The following is a 19,283-nucleotide window of genomic DNA, read 5'->3' on the forward strand; positions in this document are numbered from 1 at the left end:
GAGAGATCACAGCATGGTTGACTCCAACAGTCAAATATCTGATGTGCCACTGATGGATTCAGGGACCACTCATGAGGACTCAAGATAGACCTGCTGAGTTTGTTGGTCAGCACGTTGGAATTGCCAGGAATGTGAGTTGGAAGAAGAAAGCGTCTGAAAAACATTGCCCATTCCCACACTCTCATGGCCTCTCTGCATAGGGGATAAGACCATGTTTCCCCATGCCTGTTGATGTACCAGATAACCGCCATGATGTCCGTTTGAATTGCTATAGTCTCGAGAGGGAGACACGCCTGAAAGGCTTGCAATGTTAGAAGCACTGCTCTCATCTCCAAGACGTTTGTGAAAATTGATCTGTGTGGGGGGACCATGTGCCTTGAACCATCTTTCCCCGAAAATGCCTCCACCACCCCAACAGGGAGGCATCCATGGCCTACCGTGGCCTTTGGTGGGGGAGGACAGAAGGGTCTGCCGAGAGTTAGGTCCTGAGACTGAAGCCATCAAGCAAGGTGTTTTCTGCACACAAGTCATCCTGATGGTCATGGACATGGGAAGAACCCGAGCAGACCACTGAACAGCCAGGTCCACTGCAGGACCCACATGTGGTACCTGGCGAGTGGTACTAACGCTTGAAGAATTAGGTGGGTTGCTGTGTGTTCTAAACCAGCAAGCGAGAGACCTGATCCAGAATAAGTTGAACTCTACATAGGGGTAGTGCTGCGGTCTCCAATACAGTGTCCAGTTAAACCCCGATAAAGTCTAGCTTCTGGCACAGAGAAAGACTGGATTTGGGCAAACTGACTGTGTTGCCAAGATCCTGAAAGAGATTGAGGATATAATTGGTGGCCATTGATAGTTGATACATTTTGGGGGCTGTAAGTAGCCAATCATCCAGGTACAAAAAGACCTGGACGCCTTGCAGCCTGAGATGAGCTGCCACCACTGCCATACATTTGGTAATCATCAGGGAGCTGTGGTGAGTCCAAAGGGCAGGGCTCTGAACTGGTAGTGAATGGCCCCTAATCAAACACACAGGTGTCTCCTGGAGCATCTGTCGATCTTGATATGATGGTTCTCATCCTTGAGATCCACTGAGAACATCCAATCATCCTTGTGCAAGAGATGTAGAAAGGGACTGAACACCGACCATCCGAAATTTGGACTTCTGTATTGACAGATTCAGTTTGCCAAGGTCCAAAGTTGGATGCAGGTTCCACAAACATTTTTGGCACCAAAAAGCAGCACAAGTAAGTTCCAGACCCTCATTGTCCTGTTGGGACTTCTTGGATGGCTCTTTTTTAAAAGAAGATCTGGGACCTTGAGATGGGCCAATTCCCTTTGGCAGGGTGGAACGTCCGGGTGAGGTTTTGAAACTGGGGAAGGGACTGACAAAAGGGAATTAAATAACACCTGGAAATCTTTAAGACCCACCGATCTGAGGAGATGTTTGTCCAAGCTAGTGGGTGAAGGGAGAATCATCCCCGACTGCTTCCAGGGTGGGACAGTTGGGCAGCGCTTCAGGAGTGCTAAAAGGGCATCTTCGAGAAGGGTTCCTGGGAGCCCTGATTCTGTGGACCCCTCTGCCTCTGGGCAGAAGAGGATTCTTGGGGGGCATCCTGGAAGGAGGACTGCATCCTGCAGAACCAAAATTTCTTACTACCTCTGAGTCTTAGAAAAAGTTCACTTGGGGAGTAGATAACCTGATTCCCACCACGGACAGTGTCTTACCCTCCTGCTCGCTGCAGGTCAGTGTTTCCTTGATGGAAGGACTGAACAAGGTCAAACCATCAAAGGGAGCATTGGTAAAAGATGCCTTGAAGCGTTCCACAAACCTGCAAAGACAAAGCCAGGCATGCCATCTAATGGCAATTCCTGTGTCAGCCACTCGAGAGGTGGAGATAAACCTTACCAAAGCATCAGCCAGGGAAGTCGAATGGACAACTTAGGAGAGGCCAGCAACTCTGCAAGGGAGGTGGTGAATTCCAATACCAAATCCCTCTAAAGCCAGGAAAAATGTGCCATGTAGCTGGTTGCCCTCAGTCCGAATGTTGCTGAGGCAAACGCATGCTTTCCAAAATGGTCAGTCGCCCGAGACTCTGTATTCAGGGTATGGACTGAGGAGCTCTGCTTCACTAGCTCCTTCTTAGTAGTAGTAGCCACCACAATGGCATCAACAGGGATGCTCTTACTCCAAAAAGCCTTATCTTTGGTGGAACTGAGGAATTTGTCCATTTTTTGGGTACCGATTCCAGTGTGTTCGACTCCCTCCAGGCTCTGCCAGCGATGAGATCCACAAGCTCGTTGGCAGGTGGGGACACCCACGTAGAAGATGGGCCCATCCCAAAGGCCTTCAGAAACATGGATTCCTCTGAAGACTGGGTGGTAGAAGACCAACCACCTCTTTGCTTGAGAATTTTGAGGATGTCCCCAAAGGATACTTCATCAGGTGGAAGCCTAGGGGACAGTCTCCCTCCTCGAAATCCATGTCCTCTGTGAGGGACTTTAGGGGAGTCCAGGTGCCTACTCTTGCACTTTCTCTTCTGAGGGGGTTCTTCCACTGTGGGCTCTGGGGAGGACTCTGAAAAGACTGGGATCCCAAGTGAGGTAGTGCCCATCTGAAGGCACTCGCGGGAGGCCTGACCCTGAAAGGATAAAAAAGCCTTGCCACCCAAAGCCAAAAGTGGCTGGGGAGGACCTACAGATGGAGAGGTAACTGTCAGGCTGGAGAAGGTCACATCTCCCCTCATCTCCCGTGGCCTCAGCTCAGCCACCTGGGAAGAGAATAGGGACCCCCAACACAACACTGAAGCCACCAGATAATATCGACCCCATGCTGTCCAGAGCTGAAGTCCCCAAGGGAAGGGAATGGTCCAAAAATTCCAGGCCCAATCCCACCCCCAGGGAACCAGCACTGATCTTGCAGGGATGAGGTGCAGCATGTTCCGACTGCAGAGGAACAGAGCCCGCGAGGGACCCTGCCAGTGTTGCAAAGGGAGAGGATGTTGGACACCACTGGACTCTCACTCTGATCCTGGCATTCCAAACCTGGTTGGGTCGGAAGAGGAGAGTGAAGTCACGTGGATGGAGGAGATTCCCTAGGCAACTGCCCTGGAGATGGCAACAAGCCCAACTCAATTTAGACCTTGAGGAAACTCATCATACTATCCATATCTGTGGATAGGAAACTTCTGGAAGACACGGAAGAATGCCCCGACTTTGCTGGAGATCCTGCCAAAGCTCTATGATCCAGGGGAACCGACTCCGATGTATCAGATCCAAACTCTTGGACCTAGAAGTGGAACTTTCAATGACTATCAGATCACAAAGAACAATCTGATCCGAGGCCCTAGTAGGATCCGATACTTTAACTGGCATACCAGTTGGCTCTGACAAATGGGTCAGATCCTGAGAAGGTTTTTGTGGCAAGTCAGATACAAAGACAACCAAGGTGCCAAGGCCTCTGATCCAAGAGATTGATCCGAGGCGCTCAGAGCAGAAGACCCCAGACCCAAATCCAGAGAGGCTGGGCTCAGATCTGGGGGTCTGCGATCTGAGACCCTCTGCTTTTTAGAAGGAGATCCCTTGGAAGGAGAGGGAGGCCTCCTCTTAGGATCCAAAGCAGCTTTAGAGGTGAGCCCAATGCCAGTTGACCACCCTTAGCTAACCCTTTTAACCTGGGCTTTCGGATATTGGCAAAGGCTCTTGCTACCCCCATAGTGCCTTTTTTAGGCAAGGCTCAAAAGACAAACCTACCTCCATAGGTATCACAAGGGATAAGAAACTAAGAGTAATGCTACACAACGCCAGAAGTCTAAACCTCAAGATGCACGCACTCGAAACTCTCCTTAGCATGGAGAACATCGATATCTGTGCAGTAAAAGAAACCTGGTTCAAGGCTCCCTAGAGCACCCCACCTTATAGCCTGCTACAGACCACCCTCCCAAACCCAGGAACCCCACTTGGCCTTCCTGAGAACACTAGAAAATATGAAGGTCTCTCCAAACACCATTATATTGGGCGACTTCAACTACCCAAACATAGGCTGGGAGCATTACTCTAGCTCCAACACCCTAGCCCAAAGGTTCCTAGAATTTATAAACTCAAATGCTATGGAACAACTTGTTACCACTCCCACAAGAGGGGAAAACATACTGGACCTGATCATCACCAACATGGGGACTCTATGCTCCAGATCAGAAGTGTATCCCTCACTAGTAAGATCAGACCATAAACTAAACTCACTGGATATTCACATCCTGACCCCACCCCCTTCCCAGAAAACCACAGTGAAACTTCTCTAAAGCAAATTTCACACTCCTCAAAACCGAGGTGGAATCCTTCAAAGCCCCTGGACCTGTGGAAAATATGGCCCAGACCGCAGAATCCTTTATAAACGCATTCTATGAACACCTTCAGGAATGCATGGATCATGCAATCCCAAATAAAACCAAGACCCAATCCTTCAAAGGCAGACGTCCTGTCTGGTGGACCCCAGCCATAAACAAACTATACAATAGAAGGAGGAAGCTACTACATGATAGAGCAAAATCCCAAAAAGGGAAGGCATCTCTGATCAGTATTAGCAACAAATTAAGGGCACTCATAAAATCGTCTAAGGCCAGCTTCGAGAGAAAAATTGCACAAGACACTAAGGATAATAACAATGCTTTCTTTAATTATGTTAGGAACCTGGGTGGGAATTCCCAGATATGCTCAGAATTAGTCCAAAATGACAAAAAATACACCGAACCCACAGACATTGCCAACATCCTAGCTGACAGGTTCAGCGCAAACTCCCCTCCCCCCTACCAAAAGGGCAAATATCTATCCCAGCAGAGTGCTGCCCCCCTGACATCTCAGATGCTCAGGTAAGAGCCGCCCTCTCCAAAGCAAAAAACACAGCATCAATGGGACCAGACGGAGTCCCGGACTGCGTCCTACATGAACTCCAAGAAGAGCTAAACCCAAACATAAAACTACTGTTCAATCTCAGCCTTACTACAGGATATGTACCCAAAGAGTGGCATACAGCACCTAAGGTGGTGCCTCAACAGATCCTGGAAACTATTGCCCCATAAGCCTGACTAGCTTGGTCTGCAAAGCTATGGAAAGGATCATCATGGACCTCATAAATAAAGATATTGGGGACCTACAGACACTGGATCCTACCCAGTTCAGCTTTGTTAAGGGCAGATCCTGCCTCTTAAACCTGGTCGATTTCTTTGAAACAGTCACCAAGGCCATTGATGAGGGGAAGGTGGTCCACACAGCCTACCTGGACCTCGCAAAAGCCTTCGATACAATACCCCACTCGGGCATTATAGATAAGCTCACCAGCTTAAATATAAACCCCTATGTCACTAGATGAGTTGCAAACTGGCTCAAGGACAGAACCCACATGGTTAGAATTGCTGGAGCCATATCAGACTCCAAACCAGTTACAAGTGGCGTCCCACAAGGCTCAGTCCTGGGACCTCTCTTGTTCGGTATACATTTCTCGGAGGTACAGTCCAACACAGAAGGTATGTGGCTGACCAAGTTCGCAGATGACTGCAAACTGGGCGCCATAATCGACTCTCCAGCCAACACAAGCATCCTCCAAAAGGGCCTCATAGAAACAGACAACTGGTGCCAGAGCCATGGCCTCAACCTAAACGCCAAAAAGTGTATAGTCATCCCCTTTGGCAAAAACAAAGTGCCCACAAATTACCACACATGTGGTAATCCATTAAGTACAGAAGAAGTAATTAGGAACCTGGGGACCCAAGTTGATAGCAATCTCTCATTTAACAACCACGTGGCCAAAGTGGTTAGAAAAACATTTTATATAGCCCACCTAATCATGAAGGGATTCACATCTAGATCAGGGGAGGTCATTGTGCCTCTTTACTCATCCCTCATCAGGCCCATAATTGAGTACAGTGCCCCTTTTGGGATGTACCTTACCACACACCTGCAGCAACTGGAAAGACCCCAAAAGTACCTCACCAAGAGGATCAAAGGGCTCAAACAGATGCCATATGCTGCCCGTTTAAAGAAACTCCAGCTCTACTCAGTGGCAATACCACCTGCTCAGAGGTGATCTGTGCCTGACGTATAAAGCCTTGTCCAACCCGGAATTAATGGACATGCTGCACCTCAGAAAATCCAAATCCCATCGAGCTACGCGCTCGAGAGACTTGAACCTCAGCACTGAAATACATAGGACATGCTGGAGGGACAGATTCATAACCCAGAGGCTTCCTTCACTCTGGAATAAAATCCTAGTCCAGGTTAGGCAGAGTCCCTCATTGACTCTCTTCAAGAGGAATCTTGATGAGTGGATGCGAGACTGTAGGTTTACCCCGGGTATCACTTCTATGTCACTGTTAGACAGAGGCACAGTATACTAACCTCGAAAAAGGGCATAGCAAAATTAATTTAAAATGGGTGGCGAAAGCCAAACACACTCTGGCTAGGCTTATAAATGCCCTGGGGCAGATAGCCTAGTATGAACATCAACTTGTTCCTACACTCCATGAAAGCCCTGGGGTTAAATGCGGCACAAATGTCGCATTCAACCTCCAGGTAAAGCTCCGCTAAACAACAAATACAGTCCTTGTGCAAGTCAGAATGAGGCATCTTCCGACCGCACATGCTTTGCATCGCTTGAAGCCATAATGCTTATCAGACATGCTTTAACAACATGCATGTACACCAACAGAGAAGGCACCACACACACACACCCCAACTGAAACAAAGAAGAAGCAGAAAAATAAGAAATGCTTCAAAACTACTATTTTTTTTTTTTCGTTAAACACTTATTTGTAAGAAAAGTTTGAGCTACCAGAATCAAGTCCTTAGCCTTTCCACTGCAAACAAAATCTGAGGGTTACAGGTCAGCAAGGGATTATGGGAAGGTGAACAGCTTGAGCTCTGGATCTGTCCTTCAGCTGCCGGCTCTGATCCAAGGTTGGGTCCAAGACCCATCTGTAATGATTAATGACATAGATAACATCAGACTTAACAGTTTAGCTAAGAGGAGATGAGATAAAAACAGTGAAGTATAATCAATCTTCAGGAAAGTCTCCGGGAGCAGATGGTATGAAAGTCTGGCAGGTAGGTGGAAAGAAAGTGATTAAAGATATGTAATTGAAAGCTGGGGTGGCTGGATTACCTAAAAACCAAACAGACCCAGCTTCATATAGTATAGACTCATTTCAATTTTAAATCATGACTGTAAAGTGTTTGTCTATACTAGCTAAAACAATGGCAAAAGTGTTGCCAAAATTGATAGTTATTCAGCATGGTTCTGACATTTGACAACATTAATAGAACAATGGTGAGACAGAGGAAAGCAGAATATAAGAAAATAACTCTGTTGTTAGTGGATCTTTATGCAGAGAAAGCATTTGACAGAGTAAGCTGGGGTTTTATGAGTAGGGCAATGGAAGCATTTGCATTCCTTGATACAATAATAAGGTTATTAGGAGGATAAGTGAAGGATCACTGATACAAATTAAAGTGGGAAGGTTCCTCCCTGATGAGCTGTATTTGAACAGGGGAACAAGACAGGGGTATCTTCTAACTCCTTTATTTGCTTTACATTTAGAGCCACTGGCAAAGAAAATAAGTGACTCAGAAATACAAGGATGTAATTGGTTGGCTTTATTTGTAAGTATTATTTTTGTACCTGATAAATCCAGAAAAGGACATCTCAGTTTTGTGGAACGTTATAAAACCATTTGAAGCCTTTTAGGGATATAAAATTTAATGAAGACAATTTACGGCTATAGCCTTTCTTTTATGTACCCACATACAAATTGGATCAGCAATACCCATACTTATGGGGCCAAAATAAGATGAAGTATTTGACTATGGATTAAAAAGGTTTCCCTTATGGCAGCTAAGGAACTGTAGGAACAGACTAAAAAGATAATACAAAAACCGAGAAACTGGAATCTAGGATTACCTGATCTGAAGGGACATTTTAGAGCTACACAGTTAAGGTGACATAAATAACATAACAAAAGGCTGTAATTCAAAATGAAAAAGGATGACAATGAAGCAGGGTGGAAGTTCAAGAAATGGTGAGTGGGGTTTTGGATGCAGATCCCTAAGAATAATCATGCAGAATGTTCTACTCATAAAGTTGTAGAAAGTATTCTAAGAACTAAGTTAACATTTTGCCAATAGGAATGACTCCAAGTGGGGGTACAGAGAATAGGCAAGAAGTTGCTGAAGAAAACTGGCAAACAAACCATAATATCCACAATACTGGGAGCAAATAACTAGAGCTGGAAGGGTTTGCACTGCATGCTACTGACTGACTTACCTACCAGGGATTAATATCAGACTACAGGCAAACAGAAAGGGTAGAGGAAACTTAAGGGAAAGTTGAATCTAGAATAGAGGCTGTTAAAAAACGGATAATTAGTACAGCATGTGAAACCTTGCATGATAACTACAAGAGTCAGTCAGAGGAGGTTAGAAAGGATTGGGAAGAGATACTGGAAAAGCAATTTACAAGAGAAAACAATGGGGAGTACATATGGCTCCCAAGTATGTAACTAAGTCCAGAAGATTTTGATTGGAAATGTTTGTGCAGGCATTTTTATACCCCTAGCAGACTTAAAAGAATTTATCTTGCTGTAGATAGCAAATTGTGGAGGTGTGAGGGGGAAGAAAGAGGTAACTAGCAACATGTTTGTTTGGCGTGTAATGAGCTTGCAGATTTAAAAATCCCTACAGATTATTCTGACATAAATATTGAGTGAGCAAATGGCTGTAACTATGGAAATTATTAATTTGAGCTGTGATCCAGGATTAGAATTGCCTAGACATATATTGTCTGCCAAAAAAAAGCAGTAACTAGGAAAATGGAAAAAATGTAAACCAATTTTATTTTAAATATTGTAAAACAGATAAAAGAACTAGAAATTGGATATTTAATAAAAAGGAGTAAATTACAAAAAATTGAAATTTGTGGGGCAATGCATGCAAAATTGCGTTCACTAGGAGGAGTTGGGTTTAAAGGAAGGAATTGAGGAATTTATTTAATGTTGGAATAAAGAAAGAAAAAAAAAAATATATATATATATATATATATATATATTTATATTTATATATGCGCACACACGTCTGTGCGTGTGTGTGTAAATGAAAAACTGTTAACATTACTTGTTTTCTTTTGTGTTAACGTATGTTTGCCAGTGTCTTGAGTCATAATTTAATAAAGTTTTTAAGAAAGAAAGGCCAGAGAAAAGTAACTTGCAGAAATATTTAAGAACCAGTGGTACGTAATCCCTGACTGGACCCAGATTATTGTCAAGGCATCAACCGGAAGATCTTTTCCAATTACCAATATAAGATTTCCTGGTAGCAGACTTTCTTGCCTCCTTTAGTACCTTCTGTAAGTCCTCATGAAAGAGGTTGCCTAAAAGGTATCAAAATGGAATCATCCAAGCAACTGAAGTTGTTTGAGACTGGAGTAAAACAAACACCCCTTGTCTTATGTGTGTAGATCCAGAATGTGAAGAAGCATGTGGTAACTGCCTTTGGCCATTTAAATAAGTAGGGGGAATCAGTGTTGCCAGGGTCAAAAGGGAGTTACCGCAATGATTATGGAGAATCCTTCTGAATCTTCAGAATTATTCTGGATATCAATGTAAAGGGTGGGAAAATGCAAAACGGAACATCCCTGATCATGGGAATGATAATGCATCTGTTTTCCAGGCCTGTCTGCAAGAAGTCCTGCTGCAGAATTTATCTGTTTTGAAGTAAGAGGAACAGATCTATTTGAGGTGTTCGCCACTACTAGATCAATTCCTGGAAGACCCCTCATTCAATTTAAATTTGTGAGGGTCTTCCCTTGGTCCTGCTCAGTTTGTCTGCCACTACATTTTACTTTGATGGAATGTATGTTGCACTGAGTGTTAAGGAGTGCTGTAAAACAATCTCCCAAGCCATTATGTACCATACCACTGTGGTGGTGTCTATAATCACCTGCAGAAGTCATGCAGATAACGGGTGAATAAAAGATTTTATAGACTGGATTATAACCAACACCTCTTTGACATTGCTGAAGGCTAGAACTGGTATTTTCACTGTTGCAGTATTCACTCCCTCCCTCCTGCCCCCCCCTTCTCTTCCTTTTACATGGGGAGTGTTTTCATACTTGCTGAGAGGTTCCTCTCCATCCTTCCTTTTTATAGATGTACATATCCTCCTTTCCACTGGGGGTCCTGGTTCTCCTAGGTCACTTCAGTTCTGAATTAGGAGCGTATGTACATCACCTTTATGTTGTCCACTTGTGTGAGGAGCATATATCTAATGCATACCTCTCAAGTGTACCTCATTATGAGGAACATACCTCATTTGGGGTCTTAAAAAGTTAATGTTCCTCGAAGTTCCACATTGAAAGTGTGTGTCATACATTCAGTGTTAGGACTTTAAGTAAAATCCATGGTAAATAGAAATTAATCATATTAATTCATTAAAGGATCATATTTATAAGTAAAACCAACATATTTTAACCATCCTTTGACCTTCCTAGTTGAAGTTGTCAGTAAGCCATTAGTATGTGTTCCACATTTTGACCATTTGGTCCACATTATTTTGAAGATGGAAGGTTGAGAGCTATGCAATGCTTCCTAGGTAATAAAGGTTTTAGTATACTTGCTGGACATTGGGCTATACTTGGCAGGAGCTCCCAGAGACTATGAATACTGCAGCAGTGAAGAGGACATCTACTGTTATGGTATGTTTTACACAACTCTTCTTTCTGAGAAGTTTTTAGTGATAACCATCAGATATACTAGCCCCAGTCCCTAACAGCTCTCTCACAGAAAAGTAACATTTTTCCTAGTAAAACAAATAAATACATTTATTTATATTGGAATACCCAATACCCAGAGGCAGTCTGTTTACTGAAAAAGATGTCTGATAAGTGGCTAGCAGAGCTTAGGATGGTAAGTGAAACAATCTAACTACAAAATGAGGTTTTAGGTAAACATTTTTAATGACAACCCACAAAGCCAAAACGTTTTACAAAAATTAATTATTTGAAAGATATTTCCCACCGGGAGCTAGGACCAAAAAATGTTAGACCTATTCAGTGACAATCGCTAAAAATACCAATTCTAGGCTTCAGCAAATATTGCTGACAGAAAAGAACAACCTTTCTTCACACAAAAAAGAAGTGGAAGGTATTCCTTAATGGGGTATTTATCTGCTAACCTTGATGAAGTACTAATTGACCACTGATCAATCAAAGCCTGCAGGGAAAAGCACAATTTGAAGGCAAGAAAGTTCTGAAATTTTGGCTATCTAGACATGTATTTTTATACTGATCTCAAGTTGCACAGTGGCTAGGCCACAAGGAAGATGGTGTAAAGCTTTTGAAGCTAGACAGATGGTCTGATCTTTGCCAGCACATCCCATATATTTTAGGCTTCTGCAACAGTGATTTTATAATAAACATATAATGCTACCATGGAATTTAAAGTATAAAGGGCAAGTATTAATAAGAACATGGCAAGTAGAGTAGATCCCAGATCTGACGTAGACTTTATTATAATAAAGATAAAGAAATGCCTATTTTATTGGCTCAGGTGAATTTACTGCAACCATATATACACCCACACAAGTAAATAAACCTATTATGTGTGTACACATTTCTGCCTCTGGTTTTTGGAGACATCCCTGATATTGCCTACAAATTTTGCTCTTGGCATTTTTGGAAGATAAAGTTGTGGATTACACTTTATAAATAATGACAACTTTTTTAACTTCAGATAATACATGTTAATTCACATTCTGTTAACATCTCCAGTACATAGTACTGAAATTTTAAAATGTGTTCATGATTCGGTATGCAAGTTTAAAGCTGTACATGTGCATGTGTTTGTGCATATATGAGACAGAGAGTGAAAGAAATATCTATATAGATAGATATTTAAGTAGACATACACATAGAAAGAGAGAGACTGATATACAGAAATAATAGATATAGAAATAGCTACAGAGATATAGCTCTAAATCTGTATATAAATATATATAGTGTGTGCACACAGTATTTGCATACAGATTTGTAGGTTCATAGAAGGTTACTAGGCTAATGGCCCTAGAGCCCTTACAAGCCTAGCCATATTTATCCCGAGTTGCCCCAATTGTTGGTGGTTAGGTGAGTGAAGTTTGCTGAAGTAAGGTTCTATGGTAGTTAATGATGGTATGGAAGCGGCTCTAGCTCTGAATGCAAATCCTTCCAAAGAGTGGTGAAGACAGCTGAGAAGATCAAAGACCCACCTATCCATGATTTGTACTTATCCAGATGTCTCAGCAGAGCCAGAGGAATAATTGAAGACTGCACTCACCCTGCTTACAGACTGTTCCTGCCTCTATCATCTGGAAAGCACTTCTGTAGCAGACATTGCAGAAGTACGAGATTCAGGAACAGCTTCTTCCCTAATATCATCGGGCTGCTGAACTCTACTAACAACTACGCTCCATGATGGCCATCTGGGTCAGTAGAAACTATAGAAGCTTGTCTCAAATTGTGCATTAACCTAGTTATCAGTCTCATTTTATACTTAGTGCAACATTCACCATGACTTAACTTACAGGCCATCTAGGGCAGTAACAGTGCAGTAAAATATTTCTTCTTTCAGTGCAATACATGTTGTAAATTCATAAATTAACCATAGTGCAATACTCTAATGTTCACAGTGCAATACTCCAATGTCTTTTTCTATGTAAGGATCAATGCAATGTCTTAAACAAGTACTTGTGGAATACTAAAGTCTCATCCAAGTTAAGTGTTCACTTTGAAAAGTGTTTGTAATTATGTGTATTAGTCTGTCCACCTGCATGTCCGGGATGTAATAGCTATTTGTTACATGTGTACATGTCTGTGAAAATAGTCTATATGCTGTCTGCACATTGAGTCCGGGGACGGTGGAGACACAGAATTTTGTTCAGTTTTTGCACTTGTGTAGTTTCTGAATGACAGAGTTTACTCTGACTATAAATGGAATCTAGACAGAGTTGCTGCAAGCTCATCTAGCACCCACTGTTGTTCCCCAGTCTGGGGCCCCTCAACTTTAAGTTCAGGAGAACAAATATCTGCTTAAAACTGAAGCAAAAGCTTACTACAAATGTAACAAATGATTTGCTACAGTTACTATACCACTCATAAGGTGCTTCAGTCCTGATCACAGTTACAGTACCGCCAATTAAATGTATCCCAGTATTGGAATGAAGCCCCATGTTGGTAACTGCCAGCTGCACCTGCTGCAACCTTGTTCCCGGATGACTGGCCATTTTTGCCCACCTGAAAATGTAATTTTTCAAGGACACTGAAGAATTCATAGAGTGAGAACTTAATTTTAGCTTGGATACTTTAAAGATATTTTCATAAGTGCATTTCAAACAAGTCTGTTCCTACAAGTTAAATGGCTAACTTAAATCTAATTATCTGACCATTATTACAAATGATACTTTATTCTAGTACAGAACATAAAAACTCACCTCTTCCTTTACAGTTTGGTGTGGGCTCCTCATTAACCCTGCTGTACTTTCTGTGCTGGAAGGGGCTTGTTCTAGAAAGTTAGATGGTACAAAGGCTCTCTGCTCATTCATTTCCCCCTGAATTAAAAAAAAAAAGAAAAATATATAAACAGTAAATAAACTAATAAAGTAGTAATAAACTAAGTTATGTAGCTCACTTTGACAAGTACTTTTATTCCCAAATGAAGCTGATCTCCACCAATAATACTGCATTACTTTTTTTCTCCTCTGCAGAAAAAGGGATATTACATATGGCCTGCAGCAATGCCACGGTGGTACGGCGGTAGCGTTGTTACCTCACAGCAAGAGGTTCTCCCATTCGATTCTTGGCCTGGGAGTACCTTCTGTGTGGAGTCTGCATGTCCTCCCCGCGGTTGGGTAGCATTCAAAAGACATGCGTGCGTAAATGGGTGTGCCTTCGTTGAAGGTTGGGTGTCGAGCTGGCACCTCGGCGTTTTGTAAAAATCTACTGCCAATCATTAGCGGACCGGAGTTCCGCTGTGGTGACCCCTTACCAGGAAAAGCCGAAAGACAAACAACATATGGCCTGCAACAGTAGGCCTTGAGTTCACTGATTCTCAGACTCTGTCAAAAGGAGTCTATTTCAAGCTGCATTTGAACTCTAAGTACTTCTGGACCTCTGGCCTCCATTTACAATGACAAAAATAATGTAGACTGTTTATTAGAATGCTCCCCTAACACAGACATCTATAGGGGTGCATGTATATATAATGTACACTCACTACTTACAACATCTTATTAAAAAGATAATAAAACCCCCTCAAATAACATATATAGAAGTGAGTATAGATGGCAGATTTTGTTAAATGCCACCCACTCTCCAGGTCTGAATGACAACGTTTCCCTTGTACCTATACTTAAAGAGCAACTAAACTATGAACTGTGAAAGTTTTTATAGAAAGTTTTTGAATAATATATGTTTGTTTTGTATTCATATTAATAATTATTTTCATTTAAAATGGTAATAACTAATAGATTGTGATTTTAGAATGACTACGTGAATGTTTTAAAAGCTCATGAATGCTTTTATTGGATAATGGAATTAATTACGTACTAAATTGATGTTAATTAATTCAAGGAAAAAAGCATCTGATGTCATTCAAAGGGGATCCAGTATCTGTCTGTCTGGGATGACATGATCGACAAACCACGATGCTTTGCCAGAGATGGTCTGCACCTGTCGCCCCTGGGATTCAGGTTACTGGCTAAAGCTCTTGCCATCCCTATAGTGCCTTTTTTAGGCAAGGTTCAAAGGACAAAACCACCACCGTAACAGATACAAGCATGCAAAATCTGAAGATAATGCTACTTAATCCTAGAAGTCTAAACCTCAAAATGCACTCTCTCGAGGCACTCCTAAGAATGGAGAACATCGATATCTGTGCAGTAACAGAGACCTGGTTGAAGGCTCCAGAGAGCACCCATGCCTGGCTACAACTCTTACCACACTTTTCGTCGTCCAAACCAAGACCGAAACACTAAAGGTGGAGGAGTATCCATATTCACCAAGGATATTCACACCTCCAGGCTAGTTGCCCAACACAATGCATCTGAAATTCTCCAGGTGCAATTAACACTAGGCAAGACTGCAATCCAAATTGTAGCTTGCTACAGATCCCCCATCATGTCCCAAGATTCTCACTACACCTTTCTAAATATACTGGAAAATATTAAGATACAACCAGACACCTTAATACTGGGTGATTTCAACTACCCTGCCATTAACTGGGAAAACTACTCTGGTACCAACACCCTTTCCCAGCGGTTCTTGTAATTCATGAATTCCAACACCCTGGATCAACTAATCCATTGTCCCATCAGGGGCTCCAGTATCCTAGACCTGGTCATTACCAATATGGGAGATGCTCTACACCAGTGGTCACCCCCTCATTGGTCAAGTCTGACCATAAGCTAATCACCCTTGACATCCACATCCCACCCCCACCCTACAGTAAGGAAACCTCCATAAAAAACTTCTCCAAAGCCAACTTCATGCTACTCAGGTCATGAGTGACAAACGTCATGACACCCATGCAGACGGGAGCTGAAAGTTCGACTGCTGAATCCTACACTAAGGCGCACTGTATGAGCACATCCACTCATGCATGAATCGTGCCATCCCAAATAGAACCAAGATGCTCTCCTTCAAAAAAAGGAAGCCAATTTAGTGGTCCCCTGTCATAAACTATACAACAGAAGGAAGAAACTGTTGCAGAAAAGAGGAAAATCCCAGGAAGCAAAAAACTCCCTTACCAGCCTCAGTAAGAAGCTGAGATCCCTCATAAAATCCTCCAAAGCTAGTTACGAAAATAAAATTGCCAAATATTCCAAAGACAACCACAAGGCATTCTGTAGTTATGTCAAGAATCTAAATGGCAATGCTCAGATCTGCTCTGAGCTACAATAGAATGGCATTAAATATACTGATCCCAAGGATATTGCCAATATCCTGGCAGATCGATTTAGTGCCAACTTCACCCTCCTCTCACCCCCTAAATGGCCCATCTCAATACCAAAAGATTGCCAAATTCTGGTATTCACAGCCACACAGGTAGAAACCGCACTCTCCAAAGAAGAATACAGCATCCATGGGACCAGATGACATCCTGGGCTGTGTACTACATGAACTACAAAATGAACTGGCCCCTCACCTGTGTTATGTTTAATCATAGCCAAACCTCAGGCGTCATGCCCACTGAGTGGCGCACAGCTACAGTTATCCCACTCCACAAGGGGGGATCCACCTTGGGTCCCAGGAACTACCATCCCATCAGTCTGACGAGCCTGATCTGCAAGGGCATGGAACGCATTATTATGGAACTTATAAACAAAGACATTGGCAACCTTCAAACACTGGACCCCACCCAGTTTGGGTTTGTGAAGGGCCGATCTTGTCTCCTGAACCTGACTGACTTCTTTGAATCAGTCTCCAGAGCTGTGGATGAGGGTAAGGCAGTCCACATAGCCTATCTGGACCTCGTTAAGACCTTCAACACCACCACCCCACTCTGAAATCACAGATAAACTTACTAAGCTGGGCATAAATCCCTAGGTCACTCGGGTTGCCAACTGGCTTACAGACAGAACCCAGACTGTAAAAGTAGATGACTCCAAATCCAGCTCCAGACAAGTTAAAATTGGAGTACCTTAGGGTTCAGTCCTGGGACCGCTCTTGTTTGGCATCTACTTCTCTGAAGTACAGGTCAACACTAAGGGACTCTGGCTAACAAAGTTCGCAGATGACTGCAAACTGGGAGCCATTATTGAATCCCCAAATTATGTGGGTATTCTACAAAAGGGCCTTACAGAAACAGATGCTTGGTGCCAGAGCTATGGGCTCAAGCTTAATGCCAAGAAATGTATAGTTATCCCCTTTGGGAAATACCATGTACGCATGAAATACCACATAGGTAGCAGTACACTAAACACCGAAAGTGTGATGAGAGACTTAGGGACACAGGTGGACAGTGGTCTCAACTTCGAGAACCACATCACCACAACAGTCAGGAAATCCTATGTGGCACATGTCATCACTAATGGCTTTTTATCCAGACAAAAAAAAGGTCATTGTCCCACTGTACTCATCCCTCATTTAAACCCATTATAGAGTACAACACCCGTTTGGTATGTACCTCACAAGACATCTGCAACAGCTGGAAAGGCTGCAGAAATACCTCACTAAAAGAATCACAGGCCAAAAGCAGATGCCCTATGCTGACCGTCTAAAAAAAAACTCCAGCTATACTCTGTGGCGATCTCTGCTTAACATACAAGGCAATGTCAAACCCTGAGCTGTTGGACATGCTCCACTTAAAGAAATCCCAATCCCTCAGAGCCACACGCTCCAGGGATCTAAACCTTGTCATCACAATGAACAAAACTTGCTGGAGGGATAGGTTCCTGACCCAGAGACTCCCCATACTCTGGAATAGACTGCCCATACATATCAAGCAGAGCGCCTCCTTGGCCCTCTTCAAAAGGAACCTTGATGATTGGATGGAAGATAGGAAATTCACCCCAGGGATCACGTCAGTCACCCTGCTAGACAGAGGTCCAGGGAAGTAAATATTTTGGGAAGAAATATCCAGGTAATTGTTATGGCTAGGCTTGTATAGGCCCTAGGGTGGATAGCCTAGTACCAACCTATGAACCTATGGATGTTAACTGTTTTGATAAAGTCCTGTATTGTGGCAGACGAAAGCGCTTGACTTATTTTGTGGCTGTGAATAAACGGAAGAATTTTACTTTGGACTCTTCTTTTGGTATCAGGTCTGGTTCCACGAGGTGTGTTGGTTTATACAGTTCTTGTTTCTCCTCGGAGAATGCTTTTTTTTCTGTGTATTTCGTGTTTTGGAGCGTGTTTGGAAACCAACCTTGCCTTTATTGTGGCCTGACATATGGTTAATTGATACCATTGTCATGGATACCAACAGCAGTGTTACTTTGAACAATTTGTTCAATCCTATTAAAAATATTGTCATATTTCACTTCATAATTCATAAAACAATCATCCTCCACAATACTTTGATTTAACACATTAATTTCATTCATTAACTTTTGAATTTTACTACCGTTAATTTTAATAATAAAATGCAACAGCTCTAAGCCATGCTGGTCAAACATGGCTAAAAGTTCTTTAAGTTCTTCCCCCCTTCTTTAATACCATTTGGAAACTTATACATACGCAGTCCTTTGGGTACTCTTTGAACCCGAATACATTCTGCCAAATAGGCATTGTCAATTTGTAGACTACGTACCTTGTTCATTTTAAGTTCAGATGTTCATAAATGTGTGTTGATGTCCTTTGATCTGCTAACAGTCTCCTCTCTCTTAAAATTCAAGTCTCTATTGATCCATTGTTCAAACTGCATGGTTCTGTTGGAATTAGTTTACGTGTTAAAGTTCCCCTGACCACATGGAACACTGTTGAGTTGGTCTGGGACTGACTACAGCAGCTTTTCCTGTTGACCTTAATCCACCGGAAGTTGTCATCGAGTGCATGGACTCATCTGCATCAAGGTCTCTTGGGAACTGTAGTTTATTCAGAGTGGATTGCATCTGCTGGTATTATGATGCCATTAGTTGTATAAGATGAGTTAGATTACCCTCATTATTCACTGATTGACAATTTTTAATAATTGCAGCAAAAATGTTGCTGACATTCTATTTAAAAACTGGAGTGTACTTATTATGAATGAAGACACTAGGAATATTGTAGGTGATGCCCCTGTTATTGTATATAAAAAGGGCAGGACTATAAAAAACGTGTTAGAACAAGTATCATCTAAATCTCAGAGTGGGTTTATGTAGAAATGTGGTATGTGCAATTACTGTACTTATATTGAGGAGGGCTGCATATTTAGTATAAATAATATTAGAAAAATGAAAAAATGCACATGTAATTCAGAGAAAGTTGTTTACTGCGCAATTTGCACAAAATGCTCTTGTTTTCATGTGGGGAAACGGAGAGAAAATTAAAGAATAGGATCTACTAACACATGAGACAAAGAACAAAAAGGAGACCAATGCCCTGGCCAGACATAATATGGAATTCTCAGATCAAATGTTTAAATTTATGATACTAGAAGTAATTATGCCAGATGCAAGGGGAGGCCATTGGGCTCTGATTTTAGAAAAGCAAGAAGCTCTTTGGCAATTAAAACTGAATGCTTTGCAATGGCCAGACCTTAATGATTCATTTTCAATTGCATGTTTCT

At 42.4% G+C, this 19,283-nt stretch overlaps 1 protein-coding gene across 1 annotated transcript in view; it reads right to left on the reverse strand.

Moving 5' to 3' along the window:
* Window positions 1–19,283, reverse strand: part of LOC122787927 (peripheral-type benzodiazepine receptor-associated protein 1-like) — a 1,795,954-nt gene that overhangs the window by 21,484 nt on the left and 1,755,187 nt on the right. The window contains exon 31 of the mRNA XM_044054852.1: window positions 13,507–13,623. Coding sequence (XP_043910787.1) covers window positions 13,507–13,623 — 117 coding nt within the window. The remainder of the gene's footprint in view (window positions 1–13,506; window positions 13,624–19,283) is intronic.

This window comes from Protopterus annectens, chromosome 13.part0 (assembly GCF_019279795.1).
Source record: "Protopterus annectens isolate FY-2018-M chromosome 13.part0, PAN1.0, whole genome shotgun sequence".
NCBI classification, from domain to species: Eukaryota; Metazoa; Chordata; order Ceratodontiformes; family Protopteridae; genus Protopterus; species Protopterus annectens.